General features: G+C 41.1%; 1 protein-coding gene across 4 annotated transcripts in view; it reads left to right on the top strand.

The window, feature by feature from the left end:
* The window catches only part of GALK2 (galactokinase 2), a 144,182-nt gene that overhangs the window by 93,444 nt on the left and 27,446 nt on the right, over positions 1–23,292 (top strand). For 3 of the 4 annotated variants that reach the window (XM_023255384.2, XM_023255383.2, XM_023255382.2), the window contains exons 8-9: positions 5,255–5,465; positions 15,118–15,174. In XM_023255384.2, the coding sequence (XP_023111152.2) occupies positions 5,255–5,465; positions 15,118–15,174 (268 nt within the window). The remainder of the gene's footprint in view (positions 1–5,254; positions 5,466–15,117; positions 15,175–23,292) is intronic. The other variant, XM_003987152.5, reaches the window with a different exon arrangement.

Genomic DNA, 23,292 nt, shown 5'->3' with positions numbered 1-23,292 from the left:
GAAGTACGAACCTGGCAGCAGGTTGAAGAGAAGCGGGGATGGGATAAAAAGGGAGGGGTATGAAAGAGGCTGTGCCTGAACCTGCTAAAGGTTGGGCATAAAGCTCTCTGTGATTGGGTTTCTGTCTTTCTTTTGGCATGATATTTTCCCTGACCATCCTCCCCACTCCTGTTATGCCAAATGTCCTTTTATGTGTTAAATGCCTTCTTTCCACATCCTGCATTTGTCCATTATCGCAGTTTATGGCAATTAGATGAAGTGCTTCACTGTGTAATTCTTGTTTAACACCTCTCTTCTCTGGTAGACTGAGACCTCCCTGTGGTCAGGCACCGTGTGTGCCTGTGAATAAACACTGTTGTCTGCCTAGGGCCTGGGGAGTAGTGGGCACTCAGCAAATGCTCCTTGCACGCAGGCAAGCGTGAATAAAGGAAACGTGTTGAGTTGATAAGGACTGCAGTTTTAAGCCGAAATGATGGGTGGAAAGCCTAGCTCTGCCACTGGTGGGTGGGTTTAGGGAAGGTTGGATGGAAAGTGAGAGGCGGTGAAATTTCCCATGGAATTTTCTTGTAAGTGGTTAGAAATTTGAGCATGGAATATAACTTTTGGCTAGGGGGAGAACCTTCAGATCTACTTGTTTGGAGATAACAGTTGAAACCAAGAGCTAAGTTCAGTTTGCTGAAGGAAAGAGTGTGGCAAGAAAAGATCAGAAGGTCGGGGGTTAAACTTGGAAGGTGACTTCAATGAGATAATGAAAGGGGAAAAATGAGTCATGGAAGGAAATGAGGCAGGGACCAGAGAGGTGAGAAACCAGGAAAACTCAGTGCTATAGAAGCCAACGAAACAGGAAATTTGAAGAAGGTAGGGACTGACGAGTGCCAGAAACCACTGACTTATTAGGACTTTTTAAAGGGACTGAGAGAACTCCAGGGGCTTTGGGAGTGGCTTGGGAGGTAAGAAAAACCTTTGGGAGGCCATATTCCTTAACTGGAGTTTGGTATGGGAAGAGTGGGAGAAATGAAGAGTGGTAGCTTTAGGAATAATGATTTTAAGACAGGAAACATCTGTGTATGTTTGAAGGCATGGGAGAAGGTGTCAGGTAGGTGAGAACTACTAGAGAGGCAGGGGAACATGGGGAGGGAAGGAAAACCATAGTGCCCTCCTGGGCACCTCCAAGGTGCTAGGTGTTTTTAGTGTTATCTTACTTAATCTTCATGGTAGCTTGTGAAGTAGACATCAAGTGAGCCATGTTACATACTGGGAGTGTTGGGCCAAGGTAGCTTGTGACCTGCTTTAAGTAAGCGCAGGAGTCCAGGTCTGTCCTCATCCCAGCTCTTTCCATTGTGCCCCGTATGAATTAGGTGTGAGTGGGATCCAGAGCATAATGTTTGGGGATGCCTTATTTTCTAAAAAAAAAAAAAGGCAGAATGTGTTGAGGGTGTGGTGAGAACTGTGGTAGATATGCCTGCACAGTTGTGCGGGTTTCTTCGGCTTTCTCCTGTGGCCTGAAACCCGCTATGGAGTGCAGGCAGTGCAGATCACTAACACTGCGCAGGGTCATTGTGGTTCTGTGTTGGTGGTGGTTATGAGTGCAATGTGCACACGGAAGTCACCACCTGCCAAGGAATACTGGAGAACAGCCCTGTGTGGTTGGAAGCGGGTAAGGGAGAGATACGCAAAAAATGAAAAGGATTCACAATAAAACATCTGTGTATGATCCCACTTATGTTGAGCTATATGTGTGCAGGTATCCATAACATTTGTAGAAATATATGATAGGATGATTATCAAAATGGTGGTTGGTAGTTGTCTCGTTGGGATAACTACAGACAATTTATTGTACTTTGCTTTTTTTTTTTTTTTGTACTTTGAACTGTTTGTGTTCTTTGAAATTTTAAAAATGAGCATGTGTGATTTATGTAACCCGAAACAAAACAACACAGCTGCTTTTGTTGTATGGAAGATAGCTTGTTGAATGGAGTGTTTTTAGAGGTAACTAAGGGAAGGGATTAGAAATTCTAGCCTTTTGCTGACCAGGTGAAGAGGAGACTTGGTACCTTTCCCACTGATTTGTTAGTACTGCTGAATGCAATGGGAAAGTCAAGGAGAGGTGGATTCTGACAGTCAGGCTCCTGAAATAGGGTCCATATCTTACCACTCTCCCAGCACACTCCCTGACAGCAAGCTCCAACAACTCTCCAGGACTGAGGGCTTTTTCTGTCTGTAGCAGAGCTCTGAGTATGCACCTGACACAACCTGGAAGTGCTAGGGAAGTAGCTTGCAAGTAGCCCTCACCGGATGATGGATGAGAGTTAGTGGGTAAATATCCCAGCTTTCTTGCCCACAGGCAGGGCACATCTGAGGTTTTTACATACAGGCTCCAGAGGGCCTGCTGGGCCCGGCCTCACCTGTCTGTATCAGTACACCTTGCACTAGCTTCTGTTCCTGTCTCACTTTCTACTCCTCTACCAGCATCTTGCAATCATCCTTTCTTCTAAATACTTGCCTTAGGGACTGCTTCTGAGAGACACCAACCTGAGACAGGATCCTAGCACCCTTTATCTGCTTATTTCCATGACTGTGGACAAAACACTTGTTGCCTGCTTTCTTGCCCACCAAGCATGGAACAAGCTCAGGAGCCTCCCACAAGTGGTATCTGATACGAAGACTTAGTACTTGCAGCGGTGCAAAGAAAGTGCTAGATGTTGACAAAGAACTGCTTTCTCCTATTTCCCCACCCTGCTACAAGTGAGGAACTTGTGATGAAATGACCCATAGCCCTGACTCATAGCCCTGACTCACAACTGTGAAGTAGGCCAATCACCAGGGCCTCAAGTGGCAAATTCCTTCATGAAGTTCTGTCTTTGAGCAACAGTGATCTTACCCATCCCCTTCCTTCATCTGCAAGTCACATCTTTCTGTTTCCTGAGCCAGATTCCAAAGGGCTTAAGCAGCTTTCCTATTTTACTCCTATGACACAGCACGCTGTTCGGTGGCTCATGGCCATGCTGCTGTTGTTAATTGAAATACATATCAAATTGGCCATGTGGACCCAACAGCAAACTGGGATATTGCTGGAGTGAATGCTAACTTTTGTATGCTAGTGCCTATGTCTATGGAAGAAAAGCACACATGGAGGCTGCCTTAAAAATACAACCTTGTAGGCAGCAGCAGGCATCCCTCCCAGACTTTCTCCTCACACATCCCTGGCTCAGTTTCCTTGGTTCAAGTGCCTGAGGCAATGTGACTTGTCCAAGTGAGCCCAGGGATGGAAACTTGAAGACTGTTGTTTACTAAAAGGTCCTTAGGAAGAGCCCACAGTCATCACTCGAGGGCCATCTTTTTTTATGTTTCCTTTTCCTTCCTTTTTTTTTTTTTTTTTGATGGAACACATCTATCAAAGTGTTTTTAAATCACTGGAATGTTCATTTCTAGCATAAATCTTAGTTTGTGCTTAGAAATGCATTCATAGGGCTTGAATGGCAATTTGAACTAGTGTAAGCAATGCCGTGTAGATGTTGGCCGTGACTCACTGAGAATGTGGCCTTGAGAAATCAAGAAAGAGTTAGAGGATCAGGGTTTAATTTCTAGCTCTGTTTCTTACTAGTTAGATGACTTCGGACAAGTCACTTAGTCTCACCTCTTAAATAGAGTAATAACACCCATCTCATAAGTCTGTTGGAGATTAAAAGAAATAAAAAGCACATTTTAAATCATATACAGGTATAATTACTTCTGTTTGCTTCATTGCTTATTTTGGTTGGGTTTGGATCTGTGTTTCAAGAAAGTATCATTCAAGGAGATTATCAACTTAAGCTCTTTTTCTGTATAATATAAATATATTGTTCTATGTATGTCTTTGTAAGTTTTCTCAAACAAATTTGGCAATACTTTGGAATATAGACCATGGATGAATGAATTAAATAAAAGAGCAAATCCATGGAGGTATCAAATCTAGCACTGCTCAAACACTAACTAAATGTTCTAAGCAAACAAAGTCAGAAGGCTTTCCTTAGTCCTTAGTCCTTCCTAAAGTTCTTAGCTTTAGTCCTTGCTTTAGAAATGGTACCAAGTTCTGTGAAATAATTGAACAGAAAAATAGAATTCTTTTTCTCTTTTCCCAGTTCTGCCTTAAAATCATTAACTCCTTTCAAATGTATTAGCCAGAGTTTTAAAAAGAGGACTAATGAATATAAGAACTTCTGTTATTAACATTCTTCAGAAGTGAGTGGCCCTAACCAAAGTTCAATGGTCTTTTGGTAAACCCTGCTTCCTGTCTAAAAGAAAGCAAATCAAATCATCAGCATAATAGAAGAGTAAATCAGATGCACATTTTCCTGAAGACTAGTTTCCCCTTATTTTACTTGCCTCTTTTTGCTGTTTCTATTGTCTGCACCTGCCTCACACTAAGGGAATGAATTTTATAGACCTTAGGATGAGAGATATCTTCACTCTTTTGATTGTTTCCTGCTCTGAAGGGCTGCGAGTGGTCTGGGGAGAATGAAACACATTCTGGATTGAGCTTCCCATAAGTGGACCTGGTTACAAAGATTTGGTTTGTACTTAACCCTCTCCATCAGACTAAGGGATGCCTCAGGATGCAGTTGGAAGCCACACTGTTCCCTTGAGGGTGGAGAAGCATACAGCACTAGTTCTACCAGCGATCTAATGAAGTGGTTTTTCATAAGGTCACCAATGAGGTTTTCATTTAAAATCTGGGACTTTACTCCAAATGCCCAGATACTTAAATTCATTAGCCATTTTCAAAGAGGCATGTGGTAAACAGGAAGTGCTCTAATGAAATCGGGCATACAGTGTCCACCTCAGGACCCAGGTCACATGAGAATTGAGTAGCTTTCTGTAGACTTTATAGAGAGTGGTGTATTAGGGATGAACTGAATAGGGATAAAAGAAAAAAATCATTCCAAGAAATAGCCCTGAGGGAAAGTGGTAGCAGGCAAAAAAACCAAAAAACAAAACAAAACAAAAACAAAAACAAAAAAAAAATCAGTGGGATGTTAGGAATTTTAAGGAAAAATATTTAACTAGCCTGCGAGTGTCACACAAGCATGTTTAATTCCAAACATATGAATCCAGTGTGCATTTTCAAGCAATGATGGGAAATGTGGATAGGTTGAATAGGAAAAAAAAAAAACAAAAAAAAACCCAACAGCTTAAAGTTGAATTTGGCTAATTAAAATAGCACCTATCAATTTCTGAAATGAAAGATAACCATTATCTTGGTTTGAACTTACAGCTCCTGGCAAAGTACAAAGGCTTGCAATGGGATAAAATACTGCGGCTAGAGGAGGTGCAGGCCAAACTAGGGGTCAGTCTGGAAGAAATGCTCGGGATCGTGGAAGACGCCCTTCACCCTTCACCCTATAGCCCTGAGGAGGTCTGCAGGTGTTTGGGAATTAGCCTGCAGGAGCTTCGAACCCAAGTTCTGAGTCCAAACACTCAAAATGGTGAGTCGGCTGAAGAAAGTTAAGAACATGGATTGTTCCCATGCTCACAGCTGGAAAGATTACAATTTTCCCATGGATTTGACTGATTTAGAAGCATGCCTGAGGGTACTTGGAGAATGTGTATGTTTTGTCAAACTTAACTATCTAGATGCTTGGCTCCATTAAATCCATTCATTCATTTGTCAACAAATATCTCCTGATCTGCTATATGCCAGGTATTCTGGTGAGGCAAAGGTGAATAAAACAAGGTTCCTGCCCTTGAGAAGTTCCTATTTCAGTAAGCTTTTCTTTTTTTCTTCTGTCCATTTTCTTGGTTATTATATTATTTACATAAAAAGGTCTAGGTTAGAGCAGTGCTTATAACTGCTGAGACACTTCCTGGGACACCAGAAAGTCTTCCCTGCTTAGGTTGAAATTTGTTGCCCACTTTAGTGTGAAAGTTTTTCTGTTTGCCTGCTTCTTTCAAGAGATCTTGTTTTCATGCTGATAATATCAGATCCCTGAGATGAAGGCCAGGTAAAGTTTGGAGGTGCACTGGGGTGGCTTCTCTTCTTAGAAGTAAAAGTTATCTATCTGTGGAAAGTCAATAACAGTGGTGCAGGTGGGGCAGGGACATCTAGATAAGATCCAACCATTTCTGGAGGTCGAGTTGGGTTGGGAGCTTGTAAAGATCAGCCTCAGAACCCCATTTCAGTTCAGTTCAGTACCTAAGCTGCTTAACATGGATGTTAAATTTCTCCTCAACTTGGCCTGTGTTCTGTCCTGTCTCCCTTTCGAGCCCATACACGTACACTCGTATAGTGTTGTCTTGGCTGGACCATTCCACTTACTAATTGCATCTTGGTCTTGCCTCTGGACCTTTAATCCTAAACATCACTGCCTTTTTTTGACTAGAGCTTTTCTCTTTTCTGAAATGCAGTTCCTATCTAAAAAGTTCAATATAATTCTTATCTCTTCTGGATCCTTCTCAATCCACAGCTTGTTCTCTTTCTCTGTATCTATGTTCCTTTTTCTCCATATCTGCATGTCTTTCCAACCTCTCTCTATCTCAGCATTTAAAGAATAAGTTAATTTCCCAGAAAACCTTGGAAAACACAAAAGATAATTTCCTAATCAGAGTATGTGCCTTTCTATTTATGTATATGTATTTAAAAATTTCCCCCCCAAGAATAAGGATTTGATTGTTTTTATAAAAATGATGCATGCTTAATCTTACCCCTTCATCTAAAATAACTTCCCTACTGGCATGCTTGCAATGCTTTCAATAATTAACTTATGTTTTGTTTGTACTCAGTAAATCTATGTTGAATGAATGAATCCATTTTGTAATTCTATCACCCTCAAAGGATTTCTTTCTCTTTTGCTATTGGAATAAGTAAGTTAAAAAACAAAACAAAACAAAACAAAAATATGAACATAAATTAGTCTGTGGGGTTCTAGAATCTCCTAGATTAATGTCACTTGAGTTACTTTCTGAATCCAGCCATCTAACTTCAGTCAGATTTCCAGCTGAATTCTCTTGGCACACTTAGCTTTAACTTTAGGGATCAAGATCCTTTTGTATCTTTGCCTTGTTTCTTCTGAGTTTGTGCTTTGGTTTGTCTAAGACCTTAAGCCAATGTTTCTCTTAACCCTTTAGAAGATAGGATTCTTACTAAACGTTGGGCTGCATTAGATCGTATGAGTTGGCGCTGTAGAGAACTCTGGAGGGTGCCTCCACCTTTTATTCCAGGACATTCACTTTAATAACGTGCTTAGTTTTGACTAGAACTAACTTTTCTCATCGTGGAGATCCATGCCTTCCCAAAGGCACGTGGAATCCAATGTTTGCTTTCTGCCAAAATTGCTTCCTTTACCTGGATATGAGTGTGAGTTGGGAGATGTTGACTGTGAGGTTACAGCACAGAGAGAGATGTTTACAATCAAACTGTAGCTTGCAGCCTTTGCTAAACCAGCCTGACTTCCAAAGCCCCATGTACAATTGTTGTTTTCTGTTTCCAAATTTCTAATAATTAGATTTGGAAATGCTTAGAGGCCATTAAAATTAAACACACAAAGGAAAAATCCTCAAATCCTTTAGATGTCGTTTAGAATGGCTACAGTCCATGACTAGGGACTGGCTAGAAATATTTGAAGGATTATTTGTCAGGTCTTGCCCACAGGTAGGAATAGTCTAAGGGTGTGGTATGATGTGTGGGTTTCTAGAGGCTCAGGAGCCAAGCTGATTTCAATGGGAGTTGTTTCCTAAGGTGTGAACCCAGAGGAAGAGATGAAGCTGTGGTCAGAGTCAGGAGAGGTGGGCACATATAGTTAGCCTTGGGGTGGCCTTGCAGCTTCGGTGTACCGTGCTGGGCTGGACATGAATCTCATTGCTTAGATTAGTAACTGCCTGTGACCATATGCTGACAAAGTGCTGGCCGGTTGCTGACTAATTTGTTTAGATTCTGTGATTTCCAAAGTCACGAGCAGTAATCAGGCTTTTCAGCAAGCACAGGGCACTGGCATGGGCTGCTCTTTAGGAAGACATCTAGAGTAAAACACCCCAAAAAGCTTGTTATTTACTCTATGGTTTACATATTACTCTTTACCCACATCATATTATTTGACTCTCACAACAACTGTGGGTCACCTGGTTCTCCTCACTTCATAAGTGAATAATTCAGAGAGTTACATGATTTGTCAAGATTTATAGGAAGTAAGTGCTAAAGCCAGATCCCAAATCCTAGTCTTTTGATTAATCCAATTCTCTTTCTGCTGTTCATTTTTTTACCCTAGCATAATATAACCTGGCCTTAGCAATCCTGCACCAAGTGAGATAATATTGAATTTGGACTTTGCTTGGCTCTGATTTTTTCTTGAAACTGAAGAGAGGTGATGAAGGTAGGTTACTTTGTGGTTAGAGTTCCCTTTTGGCCATTTCCATTCTGGTGCTTTGGCTTTAGAAGTGTAAAATCATGTGACATTCAGTAGCTTGCTTAATTCAGGGAGCAAACTCAACTTGGCCAGAATGTGCCCGAGCTTCTGTGTTTAGAAGAACTGAGAGAAATACTGTGGAATTTTCTCATTTGATAAATTGTGGTTCTCATAGATTATCTCAGTTAGGTCTAAGAAAAGTAGTTTGTTTTTATGTGATGGAAAAATATAAAGGTACTTATAAAATAGAGTCAGTTGGTCAGTAATTTCAATTTCCAATTAAGTGTTGGAAAGCTATCAAGATATCAGATATCAAAGAAATCAATTTAAAAATACCTTGTAAGATGTCAGGCACTAAATTCTCTGATCTCAACACAATGTAATCGTTCTTATAAGAATTTTGGAAGAAAAGTTTTCTATAAAGAGCCTAGAAGAAACTCCAAAGGAAAATATAGACTTTCCTAGTGTTTACAGATACTGGTTGGGCAGAAATCCTTAAAATCTAGGTGATGGAATTCTAATAATGCCAAATATGATGAATCCTTCAGTTTTGTCTGTTGTTTTCATTTTTGCAAGATAATAGATTCTTATGAAACAAAGTATAAAAGGATAAATCAAGTAACTATTTTTGTTATACACAAAACATATGCTTCAAGTTGCTTAAGTTGTTTTGGAAGGTCAAGTGCGGGAATAATTAGCTTTCACTTCATCCTTTTTCCTCTCCTTCTCTCCGTAGTGTCTCTGTTTTTTTCCTCACTCCTGTTGACTTCTCAGCTATCTGGCCACAAAGGGCAGGATCATGCCAGGAGTAAAGGCTTTTTATTTTCTAGGAAAAAAATGGTTGTATCTTTTATCTTAGATCACTTGAAGATAATGCTTCCTTGCTGGGTTTTCCTCTTCCTCTTTCAGCTGTGCACATTATATACCCCTTTTCATCGGTTTACCTTCCCTTTTCAAATATTTAAGGAGCTAAACATGAATGTGGTCATACCTTATTAAGTATGAATTTAAAGACATGGCATCTTAAAACTCTCAACTTCTGTAGGAACAACCCAGTATCAGCATACTGGAATCTTGCCAGTGATCTGTGCTGTACCCTGGTCAGTGCCCCTGCCACTGATGGGTAGGCTAGAGCTCAGAATCTTCCCCTTATCCTACAAGGCTTAAAATAGCAGCCTCGTTTCTGGCTCCTGAGGCCATTCCGGAGCCACAAAAGCAAGAGAATTCTGGAATGTTCTTCCCCATGTGTGAGTGTTTTAACAGAGCTAAAATGAAATTCTGAAAGGATATTTTGAGGAGGAGTTGACCCCTGCAGTAGTCTGAAATACATTTGGCCATCTTGAACTGAGACAGGCCCAGAATGAACCGGTGACCTTGACCACCTCTTCATACTCTGTATCTTCAAACCCTTGAGTTCCCCAACTTTCTCGAATTCATGTGATTTGGCATGGCTGGCAGGAGAGGATGTAGTGTAGGAAAGAGTTAGACGAGTGAGACTAAACATTTACCTCTCTCCAACACTGATCCTCTTTGTCAAAGACAAGTGTTTTCCTCTCTCTGGGAAGGTCATCTTTGTATATTGAGCCTTCAGCTTCAGGAAGATCGTACACGGTGCAGGGAAGGAGGAAGGGGATGTCAACCTTCCTGACAAAGCAGCCCCATAGACTCCAGTGACCTACACCCATGAAAGCAAGCTGGAAACAACTTTTCCAGCCTCATATGAAACTTGCATACAGTAGTTACTATAATGGCATTTCCCAGAAATAAACCCTAAAAGAGTCATGACAACTAAATGTGAGCCACGAGGCACCATCTTCTCCCAGGATTCGTATCCTTGCAAAAGCGTCCCTGTTTTGTGCACCTCTGTATTCCCGTGGTGCCTAGAAAATACTTGCTGAATGAATAAATGAGTTGAATTAATTTTCTTCTATCCATATGGAGAAATAATGGGGAGGAGGCCAATTTAAGAAGGCACTCAAAGTCTAACAAAAGGGTGGTTATGCCTAGCCTTCAAAAAAATCTGTTCATTCTACATTAATAATAATATATTAACAACATCTAACATTGAGTACTTACTATGTTCTAAACACTTACACTATTCTAACTCCTTTTAAGACATTTGCTATACTTGTACTCATGTTTAGCGTACATGCATGAAATAGTCTTTTCCAGGGTATAAATTGGCATGAACACATTTGGACACACACATTCAAATACTCATGCATTCACTGTTCCTTTATACCACCTCCCTCCCCACCCTCCTAATCTATTCGTATTATTGAGATATGACAAACTCCCCAAAATTAGGCAGCTCCTAGGGAATAATTTTTTGGTAGATGTTTTTGTTTGAAATTCTGTTTAAAAGAGAAAGGCAAGTGCATTTTCCATTACAATATTAAATAGGCTGGTGCATTGACATAACTGTTAATAATGCTGACTTTTCCTTTTTCATTCTATAAACAAAGAATAATACCAAGGTTTTTCAGCCAACAGAACATTCTGTCTTGCATCTGAATGTTTTTGACAGTGGTCTTTGAATTCACACATGGACTTTAAACATTTCAAATCTATATAAATGAAATATAGCACAGGCTGCATAGATTTAGTTTAGGGAAGCATAAAGGGTAAAAGATTGGCTTCAGATGATTTTGTTGCTAGGAACATCCCATAAGGTAGGTTCCAATATTTTGATATTTTACAGGTGAGGAAGCTGAGGTACAGAATGATTAAGATTCAAACCCACGCAATAATTCCAGAGCCCTCATTCTGCTGTCTTAACCACTGATGTGGGGCTGTATTAGGCTTTTATCCGAGAAAAGGATTTAAACAAATTTTTTTTTAATGTTTACTTATTTTTGAGAGAGAGAGAGAGAGAGAGAGAGAGAGAGAGAGAGAGAGAGACAAAGTGTGAGCAGGGGAGGGGCACAGAGAGAAAGAGACATGGAATCTCAAGCAGGCCCCAGGCTCTAAGCTGTCAGCACAGAGCCTGACGTGGGGCTCAAAGTCATGAACTGTGAGATCGTCACCTGAGCTGAAGTCGGACGCTTAACCAATTGAGCCACCAAGGCTCCCTGAAAGGGATTTATTATATAGATTTGACCACATGCAATTGCGTAAGCTGTTTAAATAGTACGTAAGACTCTATCTTCGCATCCAGTGCTGGAGCCTGACATCAACAGGAAAGACAGTCAGGCAGTGATGATAGATGTGAAGTGAGGGTGTTAAGGACAGTAGGAACCCATGAGGATGGACAGAAATGGGAGTCAAACTCTCACCACCTCGAGGCCTGCAAGTTTGATGATGTCCTGCGGGGGAAGCTAAACATGTACCTGGCCCAAAGAGTCAGAGAAGCTAAAGGGAAGGGCCAGTGGGATGAGGGAGCCCACTGCAGACCTAGCTGCTACTCTGACAGTGAAGTGAGTGGGCAGATAAATGACAATGTACATGAGCTGCAATGGCATGTGTTACCCCTGCTTAGACCATTGAAGCATTAAAAAAATGCCCCTCATCTTTCCTAATATATTTTTTTATTTGCTTGTTTCCCCTATAACTACCTGGTTTCCTGGCCCTGCCAGCTACCTTCCTCATCCAAGCTGCCTCCTTGGCTTTGGCATTGCTCGTCCCCCTGGGCTGCTCAGCCCTGACCACTACCTTGATCCCAACCCTGCCGGCCTCCCTGGCCCTGATCTTGTCGTTCCTATCTACTTTCTCAGGCCAAACTGCCTTTTTGACTCTGGTTTTGCTGGCCATGCCATTCATGGCTGCCTCAAGGAAATGAAAGGAAAGGAAAGGAAAGGAAAGGAAAGGAAAGGAAAGGAAGGAAAGGAAAGGAAAGGAAGGAAAGGTAAAAGACAATTTCTAAATTTTTAAATATGTGTTTTTCTTAAGGCTAGGATATGTGACTTGACACATATATCTTGACAGTATTCCTTTGTTTGAATTTATCACGAATGTTTCTCTACCTTCTGAGAGATGAAATTATCAAAGAGTCGGCCATGAATTTATTAGACACTGCTTTGAGTAGAATGAGGCTTCTGTAGATATGAGGACAGCTGACGTCTCATTGTGTACCATGTTGCCTCTCTGCTGGTTTAGATTGGGAAAAAACCTATGGTCTTCATCTACCTAACAGGACAGAATCTTGCCCCTCCTAGTTTTACTTTTTTGCTATTTTTGCTTTCATTTTCACAGTTTTAGGTTTCCATGTAAGTAAATATTTTATTCATATGCAAAGCTGCTTTTCTATAGTTAAATATGTTCAGTTTGGTCAAAGTGATTATCTCCTATATTGATGTGTTCGAGGTGATTACACTTCAGTAACAAGTCCAAAGTCTCAGTGGCTTGATTCCTCCCCCCCCCCCCACCTAAATATGTGTACTCTGCATATCCAACACAAGGCAGCAGAAGGGTCCGTTTATCTGAGACATACAGGGACTCAGGCTTGGGGGGGGGGTGTTCTATCTCAATATTTGTCTATAATCCCTGTGGCCAGAGGAAGGGAATGTTGATAATTGCTCATTGGCTTTTAACATCCTCCAGAGACTGACACCATCACTCCTATCCTGTTTCGTTGGCTTGAGCAAATCATTTGAATCTGAGGAACTTCAAAGGGGGTGGGGAAGTGTGGTCTGTCTTAACATGTGTAAGGAGCATTGGGAACATTTCAGAAATGGCCCTAATGACAACCACACTTCCCTGTGCTGTGTGGCTAGGAGTTTCATCCTGTCAAATCTTAGTGATGAGAACCAATTTACTGTCTCATGTACAATTATGAAATTGGCATTTCTTTCCAGACATCTGGGGCAATGGATATTGTTCTTGACCAAATTCCAAGTATCTTCACTTAAATATTAGACATACTGTGATGTCCTTTTATGTTGCACATTTCTCTCATACTGGCATTTTATCTACACTTTGGTGAAGTCCTTCCTGGCCCTGGGCTTGACACTTTTTCCCTTGTCTTGTGGAGTTCACACAGTCTCTTTTCAGGAGAGTGTTATTCTTGAATCCTAGGGCATGGTCCAGAAAAACATCTCTTGTTTGATATTAGTTCACCTCTTACTTTTGTTACTTTTCAAAGTACCTAGCTTCAGGTGGAAGGAAATTTCCTACTAAGAATTTCTAAATTAGAAAATGCATATTTTTTCCTAACCACATGAGTTTGTGTCCAATTTGTTTCCACTAGATATTGATCTAGTGACTTTTACCAGGTTATTGACACATTTTAATAGTAATGAGCAACAAAACAATGATCCATTGTATCTGTATAGGTATTGACAGGTTTAACCACATGAGATCTCAGTTGATCTTCATTCCTGCTGCAGGTTTCCTGATGGAAACATGACATGGCACCACTTTACATTCAGGGGCAGAGAAATTGCATAGTTGTTTTTTTTTTTTTTTTTTTTTTTAAGCTTGAGGGGGGCGCCTGGGTGGCGCAGTCGGTTGAGCGTCCGACTTCAGCCAGGTCACGATCTCGCGGTCCGTGAGTTCGAGCCCCACGTCGGGCTCTGGGCTGATGGCTCAGAGCCTGGAGCCTGTTTCCGATTCTGTGTCTCCCTCTCTCTCTGCCCCTCCCCCGTTCATGCTCTGTCTCTCTCTGTCCCAAAAATAAAAATAAAAAAAACGTTGAAAAAAAAATTTAAAAAAAAAAAAAGCTTGAGGAAGATAGTTCTTCATATTGTCTTAGGTGGGAATGGGGTGGGAGAGACCACAAGAATGAACACCCTCAGTCCATTAGTACCACTGGGAAACCTTAATTCTATCAAGGGTTATTGATGCAGCAAAAAAGACCAGAGGCCATCTCCGTAGGAATAGCAGTATAACATTCAGTCTTAGTGAGAAACTATAGAATGTTCTAACAACAAGGAATATAAAATTCTACTCGATTAACAAAGAGGCAAGGTATATACTTCATTTCTGTATTTTAGTTCAATAGGGAAAAGATGGCAGAGAGGATGAAAATCAAAAGGGAAGAGTCAGACAGACAAAGAAAAAGGGAAAAAGTATCTGTAAAGGAAGAGAGACTCATCTGCACTCAGAGCTTTTTTATGGAGAATCACTTAAACACAAACACAGAGAGGTCCCAGACAAACTTATGCCTGTGTGCATTCACCTCCCACCCTGGTCCCCGGAGAGCTACATAAACTCATTCGTAATCACAGCCTCTGTAAAATACAGCATCCTTACTTATCTTTGCAGGACATTACCAGTTATGTTGTAAGCACCTTGAGAATAGGAACATCTCATTAGATGTTTGTCAAAGTGCACCATTTTTATCTTCCCTAATACCACGCTATGTTTGGGAAAATCCAGGTGTAGTGGAGGTCTATTGTCTTTAATACTTAGCATGAGGAAATTAAGAGGAGGGCCACATTTAGTGCATGTCAGAGCTCCCTCAACCCTCCCCTCTTGTGCAGTGTCCGGCCCACCTTCCTGGTCTATGCTAGTGCATACCTTTCAAAAGCAAACTCTGGGCAACAGCCTCTGCGGGCTAGTAGGGTCTTTTAGCATGGCAGATGATGTAGCTTCTCACTTGCGTAATCTATTGTCGTAATTTGGTAAAGTCCTACTTTTTGATCATAATGGCAAATGAATGACTAATATAAGTAAATAGGAGTAAGTTTTTATTCCTTTATTCAACAAGTACTCAATTGAAGGGCAACTAGTCAAGCACTGTGGTAGGGATTGTGCATTAGCAATCAGTAAGGCCAGCATAATCCTTGTCTCCTTTATTTAGCATTTTGTGGGAAGACAACAATAAAACAAATGCTAAAGTGTGATACTTCTTTCTCAGGTAAGCATTGAGTTTTCCTTTGCCTGTCTTCATTCTTTTTGCTCCCTTACATTTTCCCCCCTGTAATTCAATTAGTAGAAGACAGCAAAGACCAGAGCTCATTCCCTTTTCTTAAAAAAATTTTTTAATGTTTATTTATTTTGGGGAGACAGTGAGACAGAGTGAGGGAGGGGCAGAGAGACAGGGAGACACAGAATCTGAAACAGACTCCAGGCTCTGAGCTGTCAGCACAGAGCCTGACGCGAGGCTTGAACCCATGAAGTGTGGGATCATGACCTGGGCCAAAGTCAGGCGCTTAACCGACTGAGCCACCCAGGCGCCCCTAGCTTATTCCCTTTTATGTTAAAATATTAGGACAGGCCAGCTCTAGGCAAGTGTGACCTTTGTTTTCCATAGTCCTTCATTCAGCTCTGCACTGACCAAGACCCTTTCCCAACTCCCTAGGCTCCTTTTCAAATATCGTGAAATTGTTTGAGCCTTTCACTTTTTCCAAGAACAAAGCTTTAGGGAAGTTCTGGGAAGTTAATGGGAAAGTCATTTCCTCAAGAAAGAGAGGGAAACAAAAATGGGGCTCATCCAGGAAGCAGCTTTAGAGTCTTCCTTTGCTGATGAGATGGGAGCAGGAAGTTGACATTTACCGAGAATTAATTGATAATTATTGAGAATTTGTTGTTACATTCAAGATTCTCTATTAGGTTTTTTTTTTGGGGGGGGAGGGGTCTACCCAGATGAAGACAGAACATCTGAAGAGAGCACCTTGCTCTCCTTAAGCAGTGTTTGATAACTATAATTAGAAGGGAACATGGTAATTAGGGAGCACTGGGCTCTCTTGTCTTCTGAATGTCCCTGGAGTTAACAGAAGCTTCATGTGTTGCCAGAGTATAAAATGCAGGTGAGGGTGACAATAGCAGAGTGAGGCAAAGGTTTCAAGATCAGAGGAGTAGAGTTTATTATGACATAGACAATCCCGGCTCTTGCTGCTCCTGGAAATCCGAGCAAGGGGTGTTATAAACATGTGGGGTGCCCTTCCTTTCCACAGACAAGATGGCATTATGCTGTAGATTTGAAAATATTCACAAATGACTCTTGGAATGTACTTTTCCATGGATTAATGTGGTTTGTGTTGAAAGTGTGTGTGTGTGTGTGTGTGTGTGTGTGTGTGTATTTTTTTTCACCCATGGTTTTGCTATTAAGAGCAGGTAAAGATTTTTTCCCTCTTAAATGTAATATGCTAATTTAATTTAGTGTTTGCAGCATGGGAATGGGATACTAATGTGCCTGAAAACAGCAGTTCATTTTTTGTGGGTTTGACCATTTCAGAAACTTCACATTTCTGAAAAATATGATTATTAGGAAAATAAATTTGAAACCACAGTCCAACTTCAATGAGGAATATATGGTGTTTTTCCATTCTACTGCTTAAATACTCCAAAGATTCTATGCCTCAGAGCAGAGACTTATTATAACTCTGCTGCACAGGAAAATGGAGGACTCCAGAGTTGATTCTGAAGTGGTTTTTCCCGTCTACCTCTGGCCTGCTTTTCTTGGAAAACAACTATTGGGTTAGCCCAGTGGAGCCTTTGGTTTCAAAGAGAAATTGGTGGGTAATGTGCAGCTACAGTGTTGTGCAAAAGGCAGCTAAAGACACGACTGCTTTTAGCCCCTCACCCAAACACCGTGAAAGTATTTTGGGGGATGAGAGTCTCAGAAATATTGATTATACACATACATGATAAAGATTTCCAATTCTCTCAGGCCGGCATATTTATTTATTTTGTTTTGATTAATTATCCTGAGATGAAGTTTTTACTGATTCCCCAAATATTTATCACTTTTAGCTTGTTAGCTGAAAACCAATGCTTTGCATTCTTCCATATCCAAACAACCCTCATGCAGTTGCGTAATAGGAGGCTACATGGGGAAAATGTGTGTTTTGAAAATGAGGAAGGTGAAAGCCCAGCTGTACTTTGCACCCCTCAGACTGACATAGAGGACAGATTGGGGGAATTACCCTTTTAGAAGGAATAATCGGAGAAGGAGACTTGAAATCCAATTATGTGAGGGAAGCAGAGTGGTTGGTCTGGAGAGGAAAAGACTTCACTGCTAATAGAGTCACTGTATTTCACTGCTGCTGGGGGCAAGTGCCATAGTTTTGGCTACCTGACATCCAGGCCCTTTCCTAGGGAAATCTGTGGTGTGTGTGCATCTTGGTGAGAGGGTAGGTCTTGCTTCCTATGGTGGAAGGTGAGGGGTGAGATTTGCCCCTCACGGATTGCTTGTCAACTGGGTGTGAGAAAGGGACTTAGGTTCCTCCTGGTGTCCTGGAATGTGCTTATGTCTGGTGCTTTGCATCTAATAGGCACAGGATCTGTTGATAAAGTATCTCAAGTCCAATGTCATATCTAGATATTGTTCTTCACTGCCTGCTTCCCTTGGCTTCTGACCCATTTGTACCTGGTTTTCTTCCATTCTTTTTTTTTGTCATTACAAATGTGATTGAGGTGTTATTTATTTTTTATTTATTTTTTCAATATGAAGTTTATTGTCAAATTGGTTTCCATACAACACCCAGTGCTCATCCCAAAAGGTGCCCTCCTCAATACCCATCACCCACCCTCCCCTCCCTCCCACCCCCCATCAACCCTCAGTTTGTTCTCAGATTTTAAGAGTCTCTTATGCTTTGGCTCTCTTCCACTCTATCCTCTTTTTTTTTCTTTTTCCTTCCCCTCCCCCATGGGTTTCTATTAAGTTTCTCAGGATCCACATAAGAGTGAAAACGTATGGTATCTGTCTTTCTCTGTATGGCTTATTTCACTTAGCATCACACTCTCCAGTTCCATCCATGTTGCTACAAAGGGCCATATTTCATTCTTTCTCATTGCCACGTAGTACTCCATTGTGTATATAAACCACAATTTCTTTATCCATTCATCAGTTGATGGACATTTAGGCTCTTTCCATAATTTGGCTATTGTTGAGAGTGCTGCTATAAACATTGGGGTACAAGTGCCCCTATGCATCAGTACTCCTGTATCCCTTGGGTAAATTCCTAGCAGTGCTATTGCTGGGTCATAGGGTAGGTCTATTTTTAATTTTTTGAGGAACGTCCACACCATTTTCCAGAGCGGCTGCACCAATTGCATTCCCACCAACAGTGCAAGAGAGTTCCCGTTTCTCCACATCCTCTCCAGCATCTATAGTCTCCTGATTTGTTCATTTTGGCCACTCTGACTGGCGTGAGGTGATATCTGAGTGTGTTTTTTTTTAAATGTTTTTATTTATTTTTGAGACAGAGAGAGACAGAGCATGAGCAGGGGAGGGGCAGAGAGAGGGAGACACAGAATCCGAAGATGGCTCCAGGCTCTGAGCTGGCAGCACAGAGCCTGATATGGGGCTCGAAATCACGGATTGTGAGATCATGACCTGAGCTGAAGTCGGACACCCAACCGACTGAGCCACCCAGGCGCCCCCTGAGTGTGGTTTTGATTTGTATTTCCCTGATGAGGAGTGACGTTGAGCATCTTTTCATGTGCCTGTCGGCCATCTGGATGTCTTCTTTAGAGAAGTGTCTATTCATGTTTTCTGCCCATTTCTTCACTGGGTTATTTGTTTTTCGGGTGTGGAGTTTGGTGAGCTCTTTATAGATTTTGGATACTAGCCCTTTGTCCGATATGTCATTTGCAAATATCTTTTCCCATTCCGTTGGTTGCCTTGTAGTTTTGTTGGTTGCTTCCTTTGCTGTGCAGAAGCTTTTCATCTTCATAAGGTCCCAGTAGTTCATTTTTGCTTTTAATTCCCTTGCCTTTGGGGATGTGTCAAGTAAGAAATTGCTATGGCTGAGGTCAGAGAGGTCTTTTCCTGCTTTCTCCTCTAGGGTTTGGATGGTTTCCTGTCTCACATTCAGGTCCTTTATCCATTTTGAGTTTATTTTTGTGAATGGTGTGAGAAAGTGGTCTAGTTTCAATCTTCTGCATGTTGCTGTCCAGTTCTCCCAGCACCATTTGTTAAAGAGACTGTCTTTTTTCCATTGGATGTTCTGTCCTGCTTTGTCAAAGATGAGTTGGCCATACGTTTGTGGGTCTAGTTCTGGGGTTTCTATTCTATTCCATTGGTCTATGTGTCTGTTTTTGTGCCAATACCATGCTGTCTTGATGATGACAGCTTTGTAGTAGAGGCTAAAGTCTTCTTTGGTCTTCTTCAAAATTCCTTTGGCTATTCGGGGCCTTTTGTGGTTCCATATGAATTTTAGGATTGCTTGTTCTAGTTTCGAGAAGAATGCTGGTGCAATTTTGATTGGGATTGCATTGAATGTGTAGATAGCTGTGGGTAGTATTGACATTTTGACAATATTTATTCTTCCAATCCATGAGCACAGAATGTTTTTCCATTTCTTTATATCTTCTTCAATTTCCTTCATAAGCTTTCTATAGTTTTCAGCATACAGATCTTTTACATCTTTGGTTAGATTTATCCCTAGGTATTTTATGCTTCTTGGTGCAATTGTGAATGGGATCAGTTTCTTTATTTGTCTTTCTGTTGCTTCATTATTAGTGTATAAGAATGCAACTGATTTCTGTACATTGATTTTGTATCCTGCAACTTTGCTAAATTCATGTATCAGTTCTAAGAGACTTCTGGTGGAGTCTGTCGGATTTTCCATGTATAATATCATGTCATCTGCAAAAATTGAAAGCTTAACTTCATCTTTGCCAATTTTGATGCCTTTGCCCTCCTTTTGTTGTCTGATTGCTGAGGCTAGAATTTCCAACACTATGTTAAACAACAGCAGTGAGAGTGGACATCCCTATCGTGTTCCTGATCTCAGGGAAAAAGCTCTCAGTTTTTCCCCATTGAGGATGATGTTAGCTATGGACTTTTCATAAATGGCTTTTATGATGTTTAAGTATGTTCCTTCTATCCCGACCTCCTTGAGGGTTTTTATTAAGAAAGGGTGCTGAATTTTGTCAAAGGCCTTTTCTGCATCGATTGACAGGATATGGTTCTTATGTTTTCTTTTATTAATGTGATGTATCACGTTGATTGATTTGCGAATGTTGAACCAGCCCTGCAGCCCAGGAATGAATCTCACTTGATCATGGTGAATAATTCTTTTTATATGCTGTTGAATTCAATTTGCTAGTATCTTATTGAGAATTTTTGCATCCATGTTCATCAGGGATATTGGCCTGTCGTTCCCTTTTTTTTACTGGGTCTCTGTCTGGTTTAGGAATCAAAGTAATACTGTCTTCATAGAAGGAGTCTGGAAGTTTTCCTTCCCTTTCTATTTTTTGGAATAGCTTGAGAAGGATAGGTATTATCTCTGCTTTAAACGTCTGGTAGAACTCCCCTGGGAAGCCATCTGGTCCTGGACTCTTATTTGTTGGGAGATTTTTGATGACTGATTCAATTTCTTCACTGGGTATGGGTCTGTTCAAGCTTTACATTTCCTCCTGATTGAGTTTTGGAAGCATGTGGGTGTTTAGGAATTTGTCCATTTCTTCCAGGTTGTCCAATTTGTTGGCATATAATTTTTCATAGTATTCCCTGATAATGGCTTGTATCTCTGAGGGATTGGTTGTAATAATTCCATTTTCATTCATGATGTTATCTATTTGGGTCATCTCCCTTTTCTTTTTGAGAAGCCTGGCTAGAGGTTTATGAATTTTGTTTATGTTTTCAAAAAACCAACTCTTGGTTTTGTTGATCTGCTCTACAGTTTTTTTAGATTCTATATTGTTTATTTCTGCTCTGATCTTTATTATTTCTCTTCTTCTGCTGGGTTTGGGGTTTCTTTGCTGTTCTGCTTCTATTTCCTTTAGGTGTGCTGTTAGATTGTGTATTTGGGATTTTTCTTGTTTCTTGAGATAGGCCTGGATTGCAATGGATTTTCCTCTCAGGACTGCCTTCACTGCATCCCAAAGCGTTTGGATTGTTGTATTTTCATTTTCGTTTGTTTCCATATATTTTTTAATTTCTTCTCTAATTGCCTGGTTGACCCACTCATCCTTTAGTAGGGTGTTCTTTAACCTCCATGGTTTTGGACATTTTCCAGACTTTTTCCTGTGGTTGACTTCAAGCTTCATAGCATTGTGGTCTGAAAGTATGCATGGTATGATTTCAATTCTTGTATACTTATGAAGGGCTGTTTTGTGACCCAGTATGTGATCTATCTTGGAGAATGTTCCATGTGCACTCGAGAAGAAAGTATTCTGTTGCTTTGGGATGTAGAGTTCTAAATATACCTGTCAAGTCCATCTGATCCAATGTGTCATTCAGGGCCCTTGTTTCTTTATTGGCCGTGTGTCTAGATGATCTATCCGTTGTTGTAAGTGGAGTGTTAAAGTCCCCTGCAATTACCACGTTCTTATCAATAAGGTTGCTTATGTTTATGAGTAATTGTTTTATATATTTGGGGGCTCCTGTATTCGGCGCATAGACATTTATAATTGTTAGCTCTTCCTGATGGATAGACCCTGTGATTATTATATAATGCCCTTCTTCATCTCTTGTTACAGCCTTTAATTTAAAGTCTAGTTTGTCTGATATAAGTATGGCTACTCCAGCTTTCTTTTGACTTCCAGTGGCATGATAAATACTTCTCCATCCCCTCTCAATCTGAAGGTGTCCTCAGGTCTAAAATGAGTCTGTTGTAGACAGCAAATAGATGGGTCTTGTTTTTTTTATCCATTCTGATACCCTATGTCTTTTGATTGGCGCATTTAGTCCATTTACATTCAGTTTTATTATACAAAGATACGGGTTTAGAGTCATTGTGATGTCCATAGGTTTCATGCTTGTAGCAATGTCTCCGGTACTTTGTCTCACAGGATCCCCCTTAGGATCTCCTGTAGGGCTGGTTTAGTGGTGACTAATTCCTTTAGTTTTTGTTTGTTTGGGAAGACCTTTATTTCTCCTTCTATTCTAAATGACAGACTTGCTGGATAAAGGATTCTCGGCTGCATATATTTGCTGTTCATCACATTGAAGATCTTCTGCCATTCCTTTCTGGCCTGCCAAGTTTCAGTAGAGAGATCGGTCACGAGTCTTATAGGTCTCCCTTTATATGTTAGAGCACGTTTATCTCTAGCTGCTTTCAGAATTTTCTCTTTATCCTTGTATTTTGCCAGTTTGACTATGACATGTCGTGTAGAAGATCGATTCAAGTCACGTCTGAAGGGAGTTCTCTGTGCCTCTTGGATTTCAATGCCTTTTTCCTTCCCCAGATCAGGGAAGTTCTCAGCTATTATTTCTTCAAGTACACCTTCAGCACCTTTCCCTCTCTCTTCCTCCTCTGGAATACCAATTATGCGTATATCATTTCTCTTTAGTGTATCACTTAGTTCTCTAATTTTCCCCTCATACTCCTGGATTTTTTTATGTCTCTTTTTCTCAGCTTCTTCTTTTTCCATAATTTTATCTTCTAGTTCACCTATTCTCCCCTCTGCCTCTCAATCCGAGCTGTGGTTGTCTCCATTTTATTTTGCAGCTCATTAATAGCATTTTTTAGCTCCTCCTGGCTGTTCCTTAGTCCCTTGATCTCTGTAGCAACAGATTCTCTGTTGTCCTCTATACTGTTTTCAGGCCCAGCGATTAATTTTGTGACTATTATTGTAAATTCACTTTCTGTTATATTGTTTAAATCGTTTTTGATCAGTTTGTTAGCTGTTGTTACTTTCTGGACTTTTTTTTAGGGGAATTCTTCTATTTCGTCATTTTGGATAGTCCCTGGAGTGGTGCAGGACTGCGGGGCACTTTCCCTGTGCTGTCTTGAATAACTTGGGTTGGTGGGCGGGGCCACAGTCAGACCTGATGTCTGTCCCCAGCCCACTGCTGGGGCCACAGTCAGACTGGTGTGTGCCTTCTCTTCCCCTCTCCTAGGGGCGCGATTCACTGTGGGGTGGCGTGGCCCATCTGAGCTACTTGCACACTGCCAGACTTGTGGTGCTGGGGATCTGGCATATTAGCTTGGGTGGATTGGCAAGGTGCACAGGGGCAGGAGTGGCAGACTCAGCTGGTTTTTCCTTCAGAGATCCGCTTTGGGGGGGCCCTGCGGCACCGGGAGGGAGTCAGACCCACCAGAGGGATGGATCCACAGAATCACAGCGTTGGGTGTTTGCG

Source organism: Felis catus, chromosome B3 (assembly GCF_018350175.1).
Source record: "Felis catus isolate Fca126 chromosome B3, F.catus_Fca126_mat1.0, whole genome shotgun sequence".
NCBI classification, from domain to species: Eukaryota; Metazoa; Chordata; class Mammalia; order Carnivora; family Felidae; genus Felis; species Felis catus.
Note: the sequence above shows the minus strand (reverse complement) of the source record. Positions and strands in the feature narration are given on the sequence as shown.